Raw genomic sequence first — 23,210 nt, forward strand, 5'->3', positions numbered from 1 at the left:
AATAATAAAATAAAATAATAAAAGTGGTACAGCGGCGTGTATCACTTCTGATTATAATCCCACGGGTTTGACCTGTAACCCAAAGTCCGATTCCTTCACCCACACAGTGTTATTACACAGAAAACGCAGAACACTCACGGTTTTCGATACACAATACATGCTCTTTCTCAGTTATTTAGCTTAACCATTTACAAAGGAACAGATCACTGAAGCTACGCCCCCCTATTTATACTCTTGCCCATGACCCCTAGGTCAACAAGGGCATCTGCTCCTCCAATCCTCAGATGCCACGCCGTCTACCATCCAGGTCAGTGAGCTTGGGTGCCATAGCTCCGCCCCTTTCCTAAATGGCCGACTTCCACCTACCCTACGGAATAAATTGTCTTGCCATTTGCTTAAAGTTACCCTGTTCCTTTTTTCTAGTGTCCTCACAGGTCGGTAAGGAGATCTAACACCAAGCGTCATTCGATCTCTGTCACAGAGCTACAAGCTGTACCGGTGAGATATTTTGCTGCATAATCTGTTGCTGTAAAACTGTGGTCAGGTAATATTATTGACAGTTTATAAACAAAATGCAGACAAAAAAAGTACACACACACACATGCACGTACAAATACGCACAAACACTGATTACACTATGCAACACAATTTTTGTTCCTGGGTAGTAAGTGTTATTTCCTAATTGCGTATGCCTCAAAAGTATAGAAAATGGCTATTACTCCCCACAAACTTTGCTTTTGTGACCAGGACAGTGATATTTCAAAATATCACTATTTCCAAAGGGAAAACGGGCAAATGTGTGTCTTTTTGTTCACATAAAGTCAGATAAAAAACAACATATGAATCCAAATTAACATGTATTTATACTAAAGTAATACAAAAATGACTACAAAAGATTTAGAAGTGAGTAGCTTTTCGAGATTTACGATTTTACTGTATTTACTTTTGAGGCATAAGCAATTAGGAAATAACACTTACTACCCAGGAACAAAAAAAAAAAAAAAAATTGTTACACGGTGTTATCTATCTATGCTAAAATAGGTATGGTACTTGTTATTTTTAGGACTATCTAAATTCCCTTTTTAAAGAAGTTCAAGACAAATGGAAATAAATGTATGTTCACACTTATGTACAGTAAGAATCTCTTCTTCCTCCTCTTCTGTTGATGTCACACTTTCCATGTCTTCTCAAAACACAGCTATATTGTCTTTGTATATTAGACAAGAGCAACAGTTGGGGGAAGGAGGGGATTTTCGCACTAAACACAAATGCAACAAAGTACTTTTTTTTTTACCTGGGGAAAATGGGAGGGGGGTGGGGGGGTTGGCAGCAAAGTGAAGCGCTGGTGTGTCCAGGCCAGTCCAGTGCTAAAAAGGCATGGTGCAAACATATACACAGTATAAAAAATGTAGGCATTAATGAAAGAGTTAACTCTGCGTTTGCTTTCACTTTGAAACCTTTTACTCCATCTCCTACACACACCAGCTGTATGGTTGGCTCACTGATCTGAGTGGCTTTTGTGGAGACACATTCTGGCAAAAATTTGCTACAACAGTGTTACATTGAAAGTCTTAACTAGAGTGTATACAATCTGCGTTAATAACTTTTACCCTTGTCCAGGGTGCTACATAAACATTAATGTGATTTCTACTAAGCTGTGCATTGCAGTGTTTGTGGCAGACTACAAGCATCAACCAAAAAGGGAAGCTGCTCCAGATTTCCGATAGTAGCTCATGCTAATCTCCTAAAGAAGTGTTTTTCCATTTCAACATTACTCTTTTCCATTTGAAGAAGTTTCCACGCTTTTCCATTTCGTATACCTATAACTTGATATTTATGTACTGGACTTCTACTTTCAAGCTACATTGTTCAAGTAAATGCCAATATATTACTTATTGTTATTTGTATTTATTTTAAATCAAGCAACAGTTAACAGACTTAAAATATTAAAAAATGAAATAAATACAACTTGCTGTAGAAATTGCATTAATGTTTACAGAAAATACAACAAACTTCTGAAAACTGTAAAATCAACAACGTTCGAAGTGCTTCTTATGCGTTTTAATTTAGAAATTTCTTCACATTCTGTCACATGATATCTATATAATGTGTCTGGGGGAGGACCCCCATACTCCCCTTGCCCTCTACTTAGGATTTCCAGCCTCCTGCTTTAAATTTAAATGAAAAGACTGCATTTTGATGTGAATGCAAGGCACAATGTAGCCACTTTCCCCATATAATGCACTCAAAGGAACCCCGAGACTAGGCTTATCTCATGAAATAGGCAATCAGGCAGAGTTGTATTGAAAGACTCTGAAATTGGAATTACTAAAGCCAACTCTGTATGCCTTTTCGGGCCTAAAAAAATAAAACATTACACTGAAACATGGTACTGTACATGGTTTTCAAAAATAAAAAAAAACCTTCAAGCCTCGCCTACCTGAAGTGCTAACAAAGTTTAAATACCTACATTTCATTTTCAGAGATTATTTTTTTCTCTTTTTAATTAAAAAAAAAAAAAAAAAGATAACCCTCAAATAACATTATAAATGCAATGGCAAAATGAGGTAACTCATTCAAAACAGGACGAAACCAGGTCAAAGAAATCGTAAAAACACGAATACAAAATTAAAGCATTCCAATTGTCATTGTCAGTATTTACATGGTTTGCAACCCTGGTAAGGTTTAAAATAAATTTGAGTGATTTAAAAAGGTATTCTGAGGAGGCTGTTTTTATGTTTGAAGGTAACGAATTCCACAGATGAGATGCCTGATATGCAAAGGCACATTTGCTCATATTAGATCTCAATTCAGTGGTTTTAAAAAGTAGGCACATCATTTGATCTCAGTAAATAGGTTAGGGGTGCAAGGTAATTTGGAACATTTCCAGAGTAAACCTTACTAAATACAAAACATGAGAGAGTCTTCTATTCTCCAGACTGAGAATCTGCATTCAGCATAAACCTTACACCACTATTATTGATGGGAACCAGCGTTGTCAGAACTGTCTGGGATGTGCTTGTGTATACTGAATCAGCATAGTCTATTAAAAGGCAATATTGTTTGTGTTACCAGTCGAATACTACCATCTTGATGGAAACACTGCCTGTGTCTGCACAGAAAACCATGTTTAACTGCATTTGCGAACCAGGGGTTCAATGTGGTATTCAAAATTTAGCAATGAATCAAGCCATAAACCAAGGTATTTACACTGTGTTACAGTTCAATACTAGTGCCATCACTTTATACAAGATTATTTTTTCCATTGTGCAATTTAGGTGCAGGTCCAAACAGCATGGTTTTAGTAGGATTTAAAACCAACTTGCTATTTACTAGTTCATTTTGTAAGGCACCATATTCTTTGGATTTCACTGAAACAATATTGAGGACTGCATCATCCACAGTAATGAATTGTGGAATATTTAAGAACACCACACATGTCATTTATACATTGCTGCAAAAATAGCAATGGACCAAGAATTGAAAACTCCTTTTTTGATTATGGTCAGATTTAGTACTATCACTAGTCACCCTTTGAGTCCGCTCTTGTAAGTCATTTTTAAACCAACTTACAGCAAGAGAATCAAAGCAAATATTCTGCAGTTTAATAATCATGATTCCATGGTCAACAGTATCAAAAGCATTGCAGCTACTGAACCAACAGGTAGAGAAGTCTTATTTACCAAGTTTCTGACATTCATTCTAGAATCATATTGTAGAGGGGTTTACTAAATGATCTAAAACAGTGTCAAATAATTATATATACCCTGCTGGTAATTTATTGACTTTTTATTAAATTCAAATTCATTAAAATAGAATAAAGTACTATATGTTGGCAGAGCTCTGCATTAGGAGTGTAGGACTACTGCATCAGTCAAGACCAAGCACCATTGTTTTTTGTAAGTAGTAATGTATAGTACAATAATGTATATATTTATGGTTATTTAAATGATTTCACTTTTTTCTTTATTTCCAGTTATTCAGCTTGTGTCCAACATTTAAAAAAAAGAAAACAAAGAAAACAAACAAACAAAAAAAAAACACCTCCACAAATGCCAATTCATGACACTGGAACAGAACAGAAACACGATATTAAATAAAGAAATATACCTGACATGGTTGCTGCAGAACTTGGCACGCTGGGGTTGGTTAATATGTATTAACCTCACACCTCCTTGGTCTGCTTCTGCTGTTTTCTCTGACAACTCCTCGGTCTTCTCATAACCTGAAAGAGAAACCATGTAAGAACCGATATAGTGCAAGAACCACAGAATGGCCTTAAAACTCAGCCAGGCCCTACAGCTGCAACCAACGTGATGTACAGTAATCACTCCCCAGTGATATAATGGAGCCTGTGATGTCCTTTACGCATAAAAGATTTATTAAAATGAATTGAGAAAGCAAAAAAGTGAACTACACAAAGAAAAGAACAAAACAAAATTAGAAAGACATGCCAGATAACTTTTTATTAAACATTTAAAAGCTAAAAGTGCAGTCTACTATAATACTGAAACACAATCCACCTTAAACTTAAAGCATTACTGCCAGCACATATGGTACATTTGCGTTTTTTTGTTAATAATAATAATAATAATAATAATAATAATAATAATAATAATAATAATAATAATCCACTTGATTGTTCTGTTAAATTAACAGAGGGGTTTATCTTTTAAACAGTTCACTGACTGGAGGAAATGCTTTGCATATACTCCTTGTGTTTCCAAGATTCATTGTTGTTAAAAAACAACATGAAAAGACTTTAAATACAGTATGGTTTTTATTACTGAGTTATACTACTTTTATTTTAAACCACAGAATGTCTGTCTCACATAGTTTCAATTCCCCTTGCCCATCCAGGTGACCAAGTTTTCAGGGACCCGATGATTACGAAAAAGGAACAAGTCTTGTATTAAAACCATAAGAAAAACCCAGTGACATACGATTATTACCATTGTCTTCAACTATACACACACTGGAACATGTATCGATCTGTAAACTTACTACACAGAGTATGGGGAACTGTACCATTACAAGGGGAATTTGGGCGATACCTCATTTAACAACTATCAATGACTCAAAACCTGTACTAGCTAAAGTAACATTGACTGTTCTAATTATCTTCCAGTGCTGAAAAATGATGGCTGCTATAAAAAATTAAAAAAAAAAAAAAACATTATAGCAAAACTAATAACAATACAATGACAGTAATAAGAGTTACAGTAGAACATGTATGCAAATATTTAAGACTTGTTATTACACACAGTAACCAGCCTGCAGAGATCAGTTCAGGAATGACTAGTGACTGACTGCTTTGTCTCTTGTCAATGTTAACAGGCCACTCCTGTACTTGAAACACAGAATGACTATAAACAGACCTTCACATGTTCTGTACCTATTCAGAAGAAAAGCTTGAGCATGGGTACATACCCAGTTACTCGGACAGCTTAATTTATTCCCAAAACATAGGAGACAACAGCTCTTTGAAAAATCTAAATTTAAAATGGTCATATGTTTGTTGAGCAATGTCAATGATTTATTTCAGACAAGGTCCACGATAGCTACTGTCAGAGAAAATCTACAGTATGTACACAAATGAAACGACTGCTTTTACAGTGTTGACACCATAAAATGTCAACCAGTGTAGAAAAAAACATTATAAATAAATAAAACCTTGTGAAAATGTAGTCCATTATTTTGATTGAATCAAAAGGCCCATGCCAAGTTTGTGACCACATGATCTCCTGTGCTGGGAGAATATAGAATAAAAAGTCAGATTAAAGTAATTTGCAATCCAGAGATTTAACAGATCTCAAAAACCAGTGCACTGGAGCAGCCATTTTGAAAAGAGCTTTGAAACAGTTCTAAGTGTAAAAAGTTGTCAGGATGTTAAGAATGACAACGGCAGGCATGTTATTTTAACAGTTGTAGCAACACGTGGGGCTGTACAAACACCATATTGTTCAGATCCTCACTACTTACAATCCTCTTTGAATCACTCTTTATCCATGTAGAACATGGTAGTGTTTAACATACAATACCATGAACAGGGTGTATCCTTCTAATAAAGGAGATCCACCCATCAGAAGCAAACTACGGCAGACCTAGAAAACTAATACTACTGTAAAAGTCTCAATAAGTAATCCTCTGCAAGTAAACAAAACTAGCCATACACATTTCACTTCAGTACAGCACCATTCAAAAATAAGAACATCAGCCCTTTATTTGAATTCAAGAAAATCCTCTGCTTAAAATCAATAAAAATTCTCTTTACTCTGTTCCGTCTGCCCAATGTTAAATATCCCGCCAGCGACCCGGCACTTTAAATCTTCGTACTCAGACACTGATTGACAGCCCTGCTACGACCATATCAGGAGATAGCCTTGAATGCGAGTTGAATGCTGCTGCGGCACCAAAAACTCTTTGCAGTAAACAAACATTTTCACAAAAATGTATAAAATAAGAGAAATGGAGACATCGAATTCACAAGGACATATTTTCCTCATACATACATACATACATACATACATACATACATACATACACATATATAATTTGTTTCTCGTGTTTGTGGATCAGATGAATGAGACAAGCGCTATTAGGGGTGTGTAGCCCTGGTAGCCAGCCTGTTGGCCATTCAAGCTACAGTGAACAGTCCCATCTTGTGCCACATGTCAGTTTTTTTTGGTTGCTCTTGATCCCTTTTGTATATATGACCATAATTCCTTTATTGGGTATCCAATTTTTTTCCATATTTATTACATGTTGAAGTTTCATTGTGCACCGTCAGATTTGAGCTGGCCATGCTAAAATATTTTTTAGCAACAATAAATGTTAGGTTTTTTTTTTTTTTTTTTTTAAAGTGTCTTTTTCTGTGGTTTTTGTTATATTTATTGAAGAGGGAGAGTTTCACTTTTTTTTTTTTTTTTTTTTTTTTTTTACAAAAGCCTAGTGCCCACATTAAATTTCATGTACCTGTAACCTTTATAGCTGAAGAGTTACGACACAAAATTTAACAGTAAAAAAAAACAAAAAAACAGGCAAACATATCTGGAGTCTTAAAAAAACAGGATGGTTTCTAAATTAGAAGGACTGTACTTAAGCCCCTTTCACAATGGCACTCCTACCTGAGTCACAAAATCACATAGTGTGAAACCACATACCTGGGTCGTACCTGGGTTAACCCGGGTCAGGATGTGGGTCGACACACTTTGACCCGGGTTGAAGGAGCCAAAATGCATGACAGCCGTTCGTAAGCCGACGCAGTAACAAACAGCCACGTCTGCGTGAAGGTTTCACTTCCGCAAGGAACGTTTCTGTTTATTCTGTTCAGCCATGTTTGTGTTGATTGAGACACAGCATGAGCCAGATTGCAGCAGGGATGTAGAAACATTTGCTCTAATCAACATTTGGGCCGACGGTTCAACCCAGAGAAGCTTGGATGGAACAGTCCATAACAAGCTGCTTCCGGGGCATTGATACGCGCACTGTGTTCTTGCGTCTGTCACCCGGGTCAACCCTGCTTTATCAAAATCAGTGTGAAATCACATAGCCGACTCGTTCTGTAGAGCATGCTAGTATGAAAGGGATTTTAGCAAGCTCTTTAGGTGTTGGAGCGCAGTTGATACTGCTTGAGCAGTTTGCTGCACTACAACATCTTCAGCTGAATCCACTTTTGATCAACTCTGATCTTGCAAATACCCACATTAAATCAATGACAGTTTAGTAGGTTAATTCATTCTGATGTACTATACACATTAAACATAGATCTTGGGTGTTTTTGTGAAAAAAAACAGTAGCATAGTACAAGGGAAATGGCATCTCTCACATATGACCAGAAGCAATAAAGATTTTTTTATTTTTACTGAACTCCTTTATTTAAATGACAAGTTGAAAACAATTCAATGAAGCAGTTTTTTTTATTTATTTATTTTTTACATTTTTTTAATGAAAAACATTGTTGGAAGGGGTGAGAGAATCATAGAACCAGGGTTCGACATAAACCATGGCCTGGTGGCCCGGAGCTGGTAGGCCGGTAGTTATGAAGCACCACAGGCCCAACTGGGCCGTTTACATTTAACTAGTATGTATGTGTGTGTGTATATTTTTATATATATATATATATATATATATATATATATATATATATATATATATATATATATATATATATATATATATATATATATATATATATATATATATGTGTGTGTGTGTATATATATATATATATATATATATATATATATATATATATATATATATAGTGCACATGGCTTCCGTTTAATGAATCCAGGAAAAATGGACCAGTGTGTCAAAAAACTGAAAATTAATTTACAAACCATTTTTTAAAAACATAACAATGAACTAATCCTAACTTGCCTGCCGCATGTTATATTTGTTGTACAGTCAGACTCTGACACTACATACTGACGTGTTGTGTTGGTACTCATTCCTTGACATGGCAAATCTTTTACAAATCGGGTTTTCTACAACTAAGCAACCAATAAGCCAAAAGAAAAAGCACTGAAATCTATAAATCATAAAGTGATTACGGAGGCTTCATCTGGCTTTATTATGACAGTAAAAAAAAAGACTTGCAGATAAAACAATAGCTGTAATTGTTGTGATTTCAACATTTCGTTTACATCATATCCAGTCTCACAGTAAGATGTCCCGATGGATACCCAGATATGCGATTGAATGATCTAACTTTTTGATTTGGGATCCGATGTGTTCAGGTCAAAAATGCCATTCACAATCTTTCCAGGACTCGTTGGTCAGCAATATTGGCGCTGACTTGGGAAAAGTACTGTTATTATTCTTTATTATGAATATTGTTTTAACAGTGTTTATTATTAGGATTAGGGATGGGAATTTTGAATAATTTCCCATTTGAATACACAGGGTGCAACATTATGTATTCGATTACCCAAACTCTGGTCCCTTACGCCCCAAGAAAAAAAGGCAAATGCATGTGTACAAGCAGACAGCATAACAGTGTAAGCCGGTAAAGTTTTGGCAGGTTCACAAAGTGTACGAACAATGTCCAAGACAAGATTTCTTCATTCAATAACCTATTTCCTTAGGCACAAGTGTTTCCTTTTGTTTACTGAATTAAAATACAAAACTCAGTGAGCAGCAACATCACAGTGCATTCTTCCAATTAAAGCAACAGTAGCATAATATTGCGCAAACCACCAAATAATAATTTTTGCTGTAGTGTATTCAGAGTAAAATAACATCTATCATATAGCAATGTAAATATTCTACATCTGTTTAATTCTAACAAATAATATTTATAAAGTAATCTTAATCATGTAAATATTGTAAACTGGCCAAAACAATAAAAAAAATCATTCCAACATTACAATAGTTTAACATTACTAATTACAACTAGCCATCAAGTACTGACATCAGATGAATCCAAGTCAAGTTGCCTCGTTTATTCAATAACCTGTAAACAACTCAAAACAGTGCAAATGCTGATGTTACTCCATCCATTCACAGAAAGTCAACAGCAGATATTTTACATTGAACTGCAGACCAGAGTTAAAAAATAACTCCTTTCCAACTCCAAGTATCTTGCCTTTTCTTATTAGTCACTGCGTTGCTCTGCTTAACATTTAATATGTCTTTATATTCATCATGACGTTAAATTACCTTTCTAATTTCAATGTTACCCAAGTTTGGATTACTTTTCTTTAGCACTTGCTATATATGTTATTTTATTTCAGTTCACACATTTAAAGTTTGCCGGTGCCATGCTCCTGGAAGCTGTTTCACAACTGGCTAGCAACAGCTGCAGAAGCTGCTGTGTACAGTCATTACAGAGGAACACATGCAGGTATCTGTTAACACTTGCTAAAAACAAGGCAATAAAATTGGCAACATTTCAAACAGAATACAATTACTGTAGAATATTGCTATTACAAGCATTGCATAATTAATTAGGGTCCTTACATTTAATATGTAAACAACAAAGGCTTTAAGACTTACAACATGTGTGAAGCATCAGCATTAAAAAATGAGAAATATTGGTTTGCTTCTACTTAAAATGAGTGTCACTTGTATGCATACATTTTCAAATCTTGAATACAGTATTTTCATTTTCCGACAAGCACACAAATGTGTGCATATTCAATGGCTCAAGTAATATATTGCAAGGCTTCGTTTAGCCACTTTCTTTTGAGACGTGGGCTCTCTTTGGTTTCCATACACAGTTAGAAACATAATGAAAATAAAAACCATCATGAAAAAATATATAAATATATTGGGCCAGATAAAACTTTCAGGCCAGTAAAAACACTAGCTCAGTGGCCCAAGGGGCTAGTAGTTAATCTAAAACGTAGAGCCTGAGAACCCTAATCTTTATATAACTACTACAGCACTGAGACATCTTCTGTATAGTCACATCAAAAAACTTTCATAGGACAGTGTAGTAGCAACTACTTTGTGTATTACTAACACAAACAATGTTAATATGGACAATACCCAAAATCAAATTTAACACATCCATTGACTAAAGAAATCTACAGTAAGGGTAGTCATTTTTCTGGTTTAGCAACTCTTCATATTGAAGTAATGTGACTTGTACATGGAACCCATTAAACATAAATAAGTGAGGGTTCATACAGTCACAAAATGTTGTGTACAAATATGATGTACTCCCATTATCGATAAACAACATACCGTTTTAGGATGTTCCTTTTTTCAACTATACTTACACACATAAGACACTGTTTAAAAAAAAAAAAAAAGGGATTCAGTGAAATTTCAATATGACTGTTATACATGTATATTTGTATATAGGCTATACTGTGTGTGTTGTGTATTTGAAAGTTGTGTTTGAATCCCTGCTTTTAGTGTCTGGTCTCCCTCCAACAGGCAGACGAACCAGGCATGTGAGAACGTGGCTGACATGGTTAGCATGAACAGACATGTGCAGAATGTGGTCAGACTCACTTCAATGTATAAAAGCAGAGTGAGTTACTTTGTTCTGGGGTTGGATCAGTTTGAAGATGGCTTTTGATTGGGTGATTTCAGGTGTGTCTGTTTAATTGTTTATTTTGTTTATAAATAATACAAATGAGCAGAAATTGCTAAAACTAAAATCTCTGCGTCTAACCTTCCGCATACCGATATGTCATTAATATCAGATCAATGGTAAGCCTGTTATGCTTGTGATGATGGGTCTATCCCAATATACTGTACAGAAGTTCAAAAAGTCTTGAGCTTGCCAGTAGTTTGATATGTTGTTTGTAATGTTGTTGAAGCTGACACCCTGGGATCCTTCAAGAAGCTGCTTGATGAGATTCTGGGATCAATAAGCTACTAACAACCAAACGAGCAAGGAGGCCATTCGGCCCATCTCTCGTTTGTAAACTTTCTTATGTTCTTCTATAGTTTACTTACCCAATCATTTGGATAAAGGAAGGCATCTACTGTGTAACAGACTTTATATTTTAAAACAGCAAACACTATTTAAATGGAATATCCCTTCTTCGCACTGCAAAACATGGCAAATGTGCAACATACCCTGTTTAAAATGTTTTAAGAACATAAGAAAGGTTACAAATGAGGAGGAGGCCATTCGGCCCATCTTGCTCCTTTGGTTATTACTAGCTTATTGATCCAAGAATCTCATCAAGCAGCTTCTTGAAGAATCCCAGGGTGTCTTATTGGGGAGTTGGTTCCAGACCCTCACAATTCTGTGTAAAAATGTGCCCCCTATTTTCTGTTCTGAATGCCCCTTTATCTATGTAATCTCCATTTGTGACCCCTGGTCCTTGTTTCTTTTTTCAGGCTGAAAAAGTCCCTTGCGTCGACACTGTCAATACCTTTTAGAATTTTGAATGCTTGAATCAGATCGCTGCATAGTCTTCTTTGTTCAAGACTGAATAGATTAAATTATTTTAGCCTGTCTGCATATGACATGCCTTTTAAACCCGGAATAATTCTGGTCGCTCTTCTTTGCACTCTCTCTACAGCAGCAATATCCTTTTTGTGACATGATTATTAAGAAGTGGTAGGTGTACGGCACCACCAAGACCCTGCCTAGATCAGCCTGTCCCTCCAAACTGGATGGAGACTGGACCAGAGAGGCTACTAAGAGGCCAATGGCAACTTTGCAAGATCTACAGGATTTTATGGACAAGACTGGTCAAAGTGTGCATGTAAAAACAATATCCCAAGCACTCCGCAAATCTGGCCTGTATGGTAGGGTGTCAACAAGGAAGCCATTACTCAAGAAAGCCCACCTTGAATCCCGTTTGAAGTATGCAAGAAAACACTCAGGAGACAGTGTAGCCATGTGGCAAAAAGTTGTCTGGTCTGACAAAACTAAAATTGAACTTTTTGGCCTAAATGCTAATTTTATTCCACATTGTCAGCATTCCACATTTTATTCCAGAGATTCAGGGAGCTCAGCAAAATCAAATTAGGTATTTTTCAAGAATGCAGTTTTAGAAATGTATTTCTACAGTGCTTAAAAAACTTAGAACACGGTTTAAAGTAGTAAAGAGAAAGGCTTGTTAAAAGCCAGATAATTACTTACCTGTTTACCATGCTGACATTATTTATTCCTTATAAAACTTAATGCAAAAGAGGAAAAACCAAAACTTGGTCTATGATGGTTGCAGTTGGATTTATGTAGGGGTGTGTTTACATTACAATCTAACTCGCTTCCAACTTCTTATTCTTACTATGGCTGCAAATACAACAGGGCTAACCAGTGATTGGACAACGTTTTTTATTATGCAGTTTCCTAGTAACTGTAATATTATTTGTGTAATAGAAAATATAAAAGGACTCGTCGTTAATATCCGAGTCACAGCACCCAAATGTTAGAGTCCAAGTCTTTTGCGGTCGTGACTCAAGTCCTACAAGTCTGCTGAAAAGTCATCGTGGAAGACACCCCAATGTAAACAAGAGGAGGTTTCAAATGAAATGCACTTGGTGTCCCTGATGTTATCATATACTGTACAGCATTGCAGCCACCCGGACTGTAAATAGACACCTAGCATTATATTATTACAGTCAGGAGTGTTACTAGAGTTCAGCTGCAGCTGGCCGCGAGCCATTCAGGCCATGTGAGTCTGCAAACTAGTACCTCAGAAAAGGAACATCCTGGATTACAGAGTATACAAAATTAATCTTTGGAGAAGATGTACTATAATGATTCACTGTGTACCCATGAATCGTGATCGTCACATGATAGGGTATTTCACATAGAGATGTGCACAGTATAGTGTGTGTAATAAGTGAGAAATGATCAAAATTAGTACATTGCTACCGGAAGTCGACCAAAAGGTTCTTAAAAAATAAATACATGATTATAGTTGCTATAAATACACACTTTCCTTTTTCTCATTTAACTTTTACCAAAATATCATTAAACTAAAGCGGTCATATCACAACACATTCTTTGTACTGTGACCAGCAGGTACAGCATTGTATCATTACCTTGCTATGTCATCACACCCTTAACTTTAAGTTCAAAGACAAACATTTCCAATTGCTCCCTTCTGCCATGATCCATCTGCTGCTGGTACAGTAAGGAGATCTTTGTTTTGTTGTAAGTTTCTAAGGGCAACATATTTACATAAATTTGTAAACATCCTTTTCCCAACATTACAGCAGTGTTGAGATGCAGTGTAACCCTACTGTACCTGAAGAAGTTTCCTCTTCTAGGGGTGTGCTTCTCTTAAGGTCTTTACAACACCTGCTACAGTAAAGAACCATTAACCTACGACCGTTTTTTGTAGCTTACACACGGTTACAGTATTACCGTCTTACTTTAAACAAAATGGCAAGGTCTCTCGTCAAAGTCACAAAGAGGTTAAGCATTGCCACAGTTCTTAGGACTGACTAGTATTTTCTTGCTTTTGTTTCGTTATGGATACAACACATCTGAAAGCCCAACACAGTCTGGTCTGTCTTTCAGGGTTTACTTGGTAGATTTGTTTTAATGAACGAGGGAATTAGGCTTAAATGTATATTTTGTTTTTACCAATCTGTATTCCCTTGGCTGCTAAATGAGGATGACAACTCAATACTTCTCCTGCCTATCCTCATGACTCTGCCATTATATTAAATATGAAGACTCATCATACAATTACAAGACAATAAAAAGGGCTCTGAATGGGAAACTTTGACAGGCTTGGTTTGAAAATACTGTGTTGGTGTGCATGTTAAAAGAAACAAAGTCCCTGTACAATATCTAGGCCTATATACTGTGCTGTATGCAATACTATTAACAAAATCTTTACAATACACAAAACAGACAAATCAATAGCATCTTGCAATTACATTAGATCCAGGACAAATAACTATAATTGCATCTGTCAGCCTCAGGTCACATGCTTGAATAATAGCACAAATGTGCTACGTAGTCTAGACCACAGCCTCCACCTGCAAGGTTTAGAGATGCAAGGTTGTCATAGAAACCTAGCACTTTGCTCTGAGGACTAAGACAGAAGCATACTTTGCAACAAGCTGCAGAACACTTTGTTACCCATAATGCAAACACATCCTGCAATGCTGTGGAAGGAAAACAAAATGGCCCTACCTTAATTACACTTTTCCTGGCATTACTTCTATGAATCCAGTTAAAACAAACATAAAAGGGCATCTACATTATATTGACATCTTGGGGGGATCTCATTAAATAAAGCCCTAATTGCTCAAGCCATTTTTCCTTTAATGCATTATTTAAGTATGTTAACATAAAATAGATTACATTACACAGTAATTGCAACAACTTAAATATGAAACGGCCACTGGCTGACAAGTCCTTTAGGTATTTTAATTTCAGCACACTCACTTTCCAGGGGCATCGACTGTCATTGCCCCAGAGAGTACTACCTGCTCAATTGTTTTGTTGTGCTTAATTAAAAGCGGTGCACATTTTCAAGCTAAGACAAGGCACACACTTCGTACTGTAACTACAACACATAATTGAATGGACTGTCATCGACGTTCCAAAACTACATCAATGGATAATCCAAGATTGGAAATCTCCAGGTGCTGGTTTTTCGAAATTTTTAATTTGGATCAAAGTGATCTGGATTTTGTAATCAAGATCACTTTTTTCTGGATCATTGCACAATATAATCCAGATCAAAAACGCAGAAATCCAATTACCAAAGTTTTGAAAAACTGGCTCCAGAACACCAACAACTCATATTGTCCTAGTCTTACTGTACATGCTTAAAAACACACACTATTAATACCACCTAATGAAGTTCATTTGTGCTGCCATATACAGAAGACAAAGTATGGCAGCAGGGTAAGATTAAGGGACTAAACCAGTTGCCCAGATACTGTAACATAGAGCAGAATAAAACGTACAGTATGCTAGTTAGAAAAACATTGCCACCACAAGTACCCTGCATGCTTCAAAGGGGTCATACAGTGCCTGTACCGTGGGGGTGCTGTATTGCGAGGTGCAGCTAAGCAAGTTTATCAGCAATTGCATCCGATAAAGCAAAGCCTACTTATTCCCCGTCAAGTGCTTTTTAGTGACACTACTTACAACAATAAATCAATGGTCCAAGTTGCTTGGCTGAGATCTCAAATAATTTAATTTGAGCATTTTCCAAGATTTATCCCCATCTATTGAATCCAGGTTAGATTTCCATTTTGATCATTTTCATTTTTTGGTTAAACCTGGTCAATGCAGAAGGATAATTTGTGAATCTTTGAAGTGTCATTAAAAGGTGTACACCACCTGATCAGGGGGAATTACACAGACGAGGAACAAGGAAGGTTTCATAGTAAAAAGCAGAAGTTCCGCCAACAATTCTAAACAATTTCGACATTTAAAATCCGTACTTGCTATCCAACAACATGACAATGTGCTAAAACGACAAATATATTGGTATTAGAAGTTAAAGGTTTGACACTGTATTTGAGGTTTATTATGGTTCTCTTTTGTCCCCCCCCGGCCCCACCAAAAAGAGTTGCATCATTTGTAGTATCTTGATATATTGTACGCCACTGTAATTATACTGGAAATAAATACAAAAACAAAATATAAAAAATTATAAAAACTAAATCAAATCTGCTTTTTATTGAAAACATATTATATTGTAGTTTAAATGGCAAATGACTGTTTAAACATCTAAATCTTATAGTCTAACAGTCCTTAACACACATGCAAATTGCACATGCTGTACTGGGTTTGTCAATGCTATATTAATTATCTGTATAAATGAATGAAAACAAACAAACTAGCTGGAGGTGGGCCAAATGTCAATCAATTTTCTGATACATTACTCTACTGTATATATGTCTTGCACCAGATATACAGTAGCCAGGGTTTTTTCACAATTCAAAACTAGGCAGGTTAGTTGAAATCAGCAAACAGGAAGAGGCAGCACCGAAAAAAGGAACAATGTTGAGCGATTTCACAGAGTAAATATTACTGAGATTAAACAGTGGAAGGATCTTTTCAAACAGGGATATCAACATTGAAATAAAAAAATAAAAAAACGTAAGATAATTAGTAAAGAGACTGTAAGACACACTGGTGGAAACAGTTTAATATTTAATTGACATTCCTTAATACAACATGCCCAGAAAACGAACACAATCACCAGAGGAGATATGGCATACATTGTTTATGACCATTTTAAACCCACTTCCTCTGACCAAATTACAGGACAGCACCATTTTGGACAGTACAAAACAGCAAAGATGGCCAATCAGCAGGTGAGGTTCCCCTGAATAAATTTAATTAAGAACCGACACCTATCTGATGGTATCCAAGAAGGAAATTAAACTACTAGTTTATTCCAGCCAATAGCAAGAATAATTTGTAAATCAAGTTTTGTAGCAGAGGGTTTCAGATGATTGGCCAATATCTTTTGGTATCCTATGGAATCCATTTTACCATGTATTGGAACTACATTTCCTGTGCCATTAGAGGAAAAACCACCCAACAGAAGGACATTACCAGTTCCATGCTTGACAGCAGGTATGGCGTTCTTTTCTTTGTATGCCTCAGACTTTCTTCACAAATAATGAGTATCAGCGTGACCACATAGCTTGATTTTTGTTTCATTAATCCACAAAACCTTTGACCAGAACTCATATCCATCATTCAAATGCTGTTTTGCAAACTCTAACCCTTTGCAGTCCTGTCAGACAAGGTGCGACATCATCAAAAAGACGTCAAGTACAGGTCTCTAGTCGTTTTTTCTTCAAAAAAAACAGAGAAAATCTTTCAATGGCCGAGTGAGGCCGATAGGAGCAGAGAGAAGCCGAAAAAAAATAAAGGAGCGGATCTGGTACACAATCTTTGCACTGGCTGAGGAGCTTATCTGGCTTATGGGATGCGTTTGCTCCCTGTTGCCTTTTACAGTGTTTAGAATGTTGGTACAGTATTTTTGGTCAGTATTGTAAAATCTAATCTGTACACCTGCAGAGAATTCAAAATTGGTTTTATATAGTAACTAAATAGTTTCTAAAAAGGCGCTACATTTGTCCTGTACCATTTTATTATTTCTAAAATTATGCATTTCAAATTCTTGCTACCCTATATGTTTCATTTATAGGGGCTTTTGATGAACCACTGCAAACTGAGAGTTGCTAGAGCATAATTATGCCAGTTTGTTCAACTGTGACATGGTCAGAATCTCTTGGGCATGCATTATTAACCCAAGCTTGTGATCCTCTGGTAGAGGCATTTCTCCTGCTGTCTAAAATATTTATGGACTATAGTTAATTATGGATTATTTACAAAGAGCTAAGATTAAACAACAAATATTGGTGCTAGTAGGCGAGTGAAGATGTGCTAGTGACGATGCGTTATACCGGCTACGATATGATATCTACGGCTTCACAATACATGCAATGGTCCTGATGGGCTACTTGTACAATGCATAATAGGATCAAATCGTCCTTTATAGATTGAATGCATTAAGAGTTGGATAGTGTATGTATTCAAAACAACTATAAAACCCACTTCTTCATTCAGTAACTACTTGGTGAACTACAAATACTCACTGTAAACATTATCCCGAGTTACTGTAAATACAAAAGTGAAACAGGTTTATCTATACTGTACAACACTAGGACTGCAAATAAAGTCCACTTTCAGTTCTGCAGCAAGCAACTTGGGAATTGGTTAAACTGGTTTTCAAGGCTGCAACACACTACAAGTAACCAAACAATAAATAATGTATATAACAGGGGGTTCTTTGTCAGCTACTGGGCTTCCAGTACAGTTAGTGTGGGTCTCGAACACACTGCTTCTTAAGCATTATACTGCAAGGTTACACAACAAAGTATAATCATGCCTAATGCAAGTCACTTGCAGTCTACTCCTTAAAGACCAAACGTCTAACTCTTGAACTTTTATTCTACATTAAATAAATGTGGCTCCTGGGGAAAACGTGCAGCCGACAGTACATAACAATAAAGGAGGACTGAAGCACAAGTATACCGGCCTAGGGTGAGAATTCACTGCTATACAGTACCGTATATTCATCCTTTACTGTGCAGAATTGACTTTCTGTACTACAACCTGTTCTACAACACTTGCTTTGTTAAGTCTGTGCTGTAAAACCCGATACACGTAATTACTGTATACATAACTGAGTACTGTATTGTGTGCACAAACAACCAATTTTAAATCACATACATAATTTAAAAAAAAAAAAAAAAAAAGTTCAAAAGGACTGTAAACTGCATAGCGAAACAAGGGACTTCCTGGAACGGGAACCCTATACACCACTAGTCCCGCCCCTGTTTCCAGCAATACGGTCCGTCACACAGCTCATTTGAGCTCAATGAGAATTTTTTTTTTCACAGACAACAACCCGGGGGGCTCATTTCTATATTGTGAGATTGTAAGTTTAAATATGTTAGGTCTTTCGATTAGTTATCACCTGCAATCTGTGCGACCAATATTATATAGAAGCGCTATATAGTACAACATTGTATGATATACAAATGAGCCCCAGGTCTTTCGTGTGAACACTTTACAACTATTGTATATGAAAACAAATGTGTCAGACGAGACTAAATTGGAAAATTTTGGTCTAAATCCCAAACATTACATTTGGCGCAGACCCAACACAGCACATCTCCCAGTCAACACCCTCCCTACAGTCAAGCATGGTGGTGGCAGAATCATGGGGATGCTTCTCCTCAGCAGGGACTGGAAAGCTTGTTAGGACTGAAGGAAAAATGGATGGAGGAAAGTACAGGTAAATACTAGAGGAAAACCTTTTTCAGTCTACTAAAAGACTTAAAACTGGGGTGAAAATTCACCTTTCAGCAGGAAAATGATCCACAGCACAAGGCCAAAACAACACTGGAGTGGCTTAAGAATAAGAAAGTGAATGTCCTTGAGTGGCCCAGGCAAAGTCTTGACTTGAATCCTATTGAGAATCTGTGGAAAGACTTAAACTGCTGTCCATAAGTGATCCCCAAGCAACTTGAGAGCGTTTGAGCAAATCTGCCAAGAAGAATGGGCACAAACTGCACCAAGTCGTGTGCAAAGTTGGTAGAGACTTACCCAAAAAGACTAGCGGCTGTAATTGCTGCCAAAGGTACTTCCACCAAATATTAATGCAATCAACATATTTCAGTTTTTGCTTCTTACATTTACTGTAAATTATCTTACCCTTACAAGTCTTCAGTTTGAGTATCAAGTTTTGAATAAAATATTAAGTTTAAAAAAATGTGTATGCATCATTTTGTAATTATATATATATTATATATATATATATATATATATATATATATATATATATATATATATATATATATATATATATATATATATATATACACACACACACACACACACACACACACACACACACACACACACACACACACACACAATTTATTTTTTATTTTTTTTCCAGCAAGGAATTGAGTGGTGTATGATGTGCAAGCTCTGCCAGAAACACAAAAAGACAGCAAAGGATCACAGGTTAAATGGAGCAGTGTAGCCTGCATATGAATTAGGATGGGTTATTATGCATTATTCAGTCTCTTACTATTATTCACAGTCTTTGTCGTATTATATATTTAAGAAAGCAGTTGCATCTATCTGTTAAAAGTGCTCCCAGCTATAATGCTCTGGCACCCAACTATACAGAATTCCTGGGCAGTACCCTGTACCACTGCTCTGCTAACAACAACCTACAGTGCCCGACCTGTGCTGTGCTGGTCTGCTGTAGTCAACTGATGGGAAGCACTCAATGTACTTGTTGACAAGATGGACAGTTTATGGTTGCTTTGCAAATCTCCAAAATAAACTTGCCCTATGATGTCATGCACGGTATGCACACTGGAGCAAATCAAAACTGCAGTAATAAGGCAACAACAAATACATGTTCCTCATAAGAGTGGGCGGTAAGTAACATTAGAACATTTTGACATTTTAAACTTTAATTAAAAAACAGTTGGTCAAGTATAGACAAGACTAAAAACAGTCGTCGTGCTGCAAGATATACTTGCGTCAGGGCTTTCAACAAACAAGACATGCCAGGACCTAGGATTACACTGCTCACATTTCCAGTTAATAAAAAGCACGGTGTTGTTATGTCACACACAGACTTGTGCATGTGTAACCGCTTGCCTACAGCAAGCAGGCATGCTGTCTCAAGACATTCCCTCATGTGATGATCGCTTCAAAAATGAAAGGGCTCCTCGGAGGGAACACAAAATCTGTTTCTTTCATGACAAGAGTATAATGACAACATTTGGAAGATTCAGTTAAACCAACAGTAACTTTTCAGTTGGCAGACAAAACGTTAGATTGCTGATTAACAACACATTTATTATTAGCAGTATTAGTACAGTGACAGTATTAAAACGCACATTTGTTGGTAATGTACAGTGACACTAGTGACTGATCACCCTAATTTGCAAGATCGCAGTGTTGAACTATCCGTACTCTCCCTCTATACTACCGACAGGATATGGTTTTCAGTTCCTTTCTCATCATACACAAAACACAGTGATCAGAAAGCTTCCACTTCTAGACAAAGCTACGCAAACGTATCAATCCTGACTGAACAAACAGAGAGGCTCACAATCAAGATTAGAAATGAAACCAAAAGAAAATGTCAATACCTTGTCACGAAGCTGCACTTAGCATCTACAGAATGTTAATCAACGGACACTTTGATGAACGACAAGCCGAGCCCCTCCAGCCCCCAGTGCTGCCATTTTCAGACAACATTATCAAATCATGTCAAACAGAACATTTTTCGTGACAAACTTTTCATTGTCTAGTTAAGAAATACTTTATTGGTCTATTATATTTATGACGAATGAGTGTGTAACCATAAAGGCTACAGAGTCCAGGTTACAAAAACTGATAACAATTATTTTAGTACACGTAAAAGATCATCATCCATTGTCCTGAGCGGTGGTACTTACCTTCCACCCTGGAGCGGAGGTCGGACACTGTTTTCTGGACAGCTGGCATCTTCTTGTAATCAGTAATATAAGCCTGCAAAGGCAACTGTCAGAAGCAGACAAGCCCTCCCTGCCGATGCCTTTACCCTACTTAATTTTAAAACCAGAATAATACAGTGTGAGAAAGTACGACTTTCTTGATTTTGTCTGGAATTTACATCGAGTTACATTTGAAAGTGTAGTAATTGCAAACACGCATGAGCATTAGAAAGTTGCGGAACTAAACATTTCCCTGAAGACTGCCACAAACGCACCAATCCTCAGCAGTGAAAATCCGTTCCAGTTTCCCTATCTGAACTGAGCGTGACAGCGCCTTCTAACAATTTGGGACATACCATTCCTAATAGAAAAGCAGTGGGAGATTATTTAAAACAATTAGCCCAATACAGTGCAGGTGTGCACTTTTCTTTTTGTTTTGGAATGGCAATCAAATCTCAATGGGGTTTTATGATTCTTAAACACTATGTCATGAAAAAGTCTCTTTAATAAAAACATGCAAAGTATTCCGTACTTCCCCTATGTGGCTGTGTATGAATAGCTCCTGTAGGGTCCCCGCATTTCTGCAACAAAGGAAAACTGGTTTAGGTGTGAATATTGTCACGATCTGTTTTGTTTATGTACTGTTTTCTTTATACAAAAGTCTGAAAATAATTATTGACCATGAATTGCCCACGATTTTGTGTCTGAGTTAGTATTTATTTATTTTTTACATATACTTATTAGTATAGCCTACTAGCCCAATTGAAACTATTAGCTGACATTAATTTAACACTGTTGGAAATAGATCGATTGCTATATAGTGATACGCCACAGAAGTTGTAACAAAAATATTGATAGATAAAAAATATAAATATCCATATACATGACCATCTAGTGCTAGAATAACTGACCTTTTGTAATAATAATAATAATAATAATAATAATAATAATAATAATAATAATAATAATAATAAAACTGTTACAGAATGTTTTGCAGAAGTGTATTACTAACTAAATAATTAAACACTGCTGCCGTACTTTAAAAAAAAAAAAAAAAATTAAGGTAAATCAATCAACTTGTTTTTATTGTCTGATCAATATCTCAGTACAGACTAATTGAAAATACATTTAAGACCACAGCTGAACCTCTGCAATTATATTATCTTCACTGGTGATTATCTATTGTGTTTTAAATGTGTACCTGCATTGCATTTAATCAAGAAATGATTTTGCCGTCACCCCAACAATGTCCCGATGAGTTTTTCAGCTTTCAGTACTTGCTGGTTATACCCCAGGCCTCAGAACAGATTCACTCCATTCTGAAACATCTAACTGTAATGTACACTGTAATGTAAATTTACAATATATCTACAAGCAAGATGTTACAGTGTATACCAACGATTCTTTCATTACCTGTACAGAGCTCCACTTGAGGCTAACAATAATTTTCACTACAGTGAGTGTGATAAGCTGATTACCCACTCTTGTTTTCAAGCTGTTTAAAACCCCCAAGTTGAACACTATGCTTCCCTGACATCATACAGTATAGTGTGGTGCTCTTAAGTTACAAATGCGCTGATAGATGATAATCAATGATTTAGGTGTCTGACTAGACTGTTAGTAGTTAAATAAAAGCTGTCAGTAACAATAGGCATGACATCCATACACTATCAAGCACAGGATTGGTTAGGCTTTTCAAGGGCAGTGCTGGGTCCAGCTATCACATTCAGTTATACATTAAATAGAATTATTTGGTGTCTATACATTTTGGCTATAGTTCAGCCTCA

At 36.3% G+C, this 23,210-nt stretch overlaps 1 protein-coding gene across 3 annotated transcripts in view; it reads right to left on the reverse strand.

Moving 5' to 3' along the window:
* The window catches only part of LOC121329560 (probable phospholipid-transporting ATPase IA), a 108,584-nt gene extending 86,867 nt beyond the window's left edge, over positions 1 to 21,717 (reverse strand). For all 3 annotated transcript variants that reach the window (XM_041275198.1, XM_041275216.1, XM_041275207.1), the window contains exons 1-2: positions 21,406 to 21,717; positions 4,111 to 4,225 (exon numbers count right to left, since the gene is read on the reverse strand). In XM_041275198.1, coding sequence (XP_041131132.1) covers positions 4,111 to 4,225; positions 21,406 to 21,454 — 164 coding nt within the window. In that variant the 5' untranslated portion in view covers positions 21,455 to 21,717. The remainder of the gene's footprint in view (positions 1 to 4,110; positions 4,226 to 21,405) is intronic.
* Between the last annotated feature and the right edge of the window lie 1,493 nt (positions 21,718 to 23,210).

The sequence above is a fragment of the Polyodon spathula genome, chromosome 2 (genome assembly GCF_017654505.1).
Source record: "Polyodon spathula isolate WHYD16114869_AA chromosome 2, ASM1765450v1, whole genome shotgun sequence".
NCBI lineage: Eukaryota > Metazoa > Chordata > Actinopteri > Acipenseriformes > Polyodontidae > Polyodon > Polyodon spathula.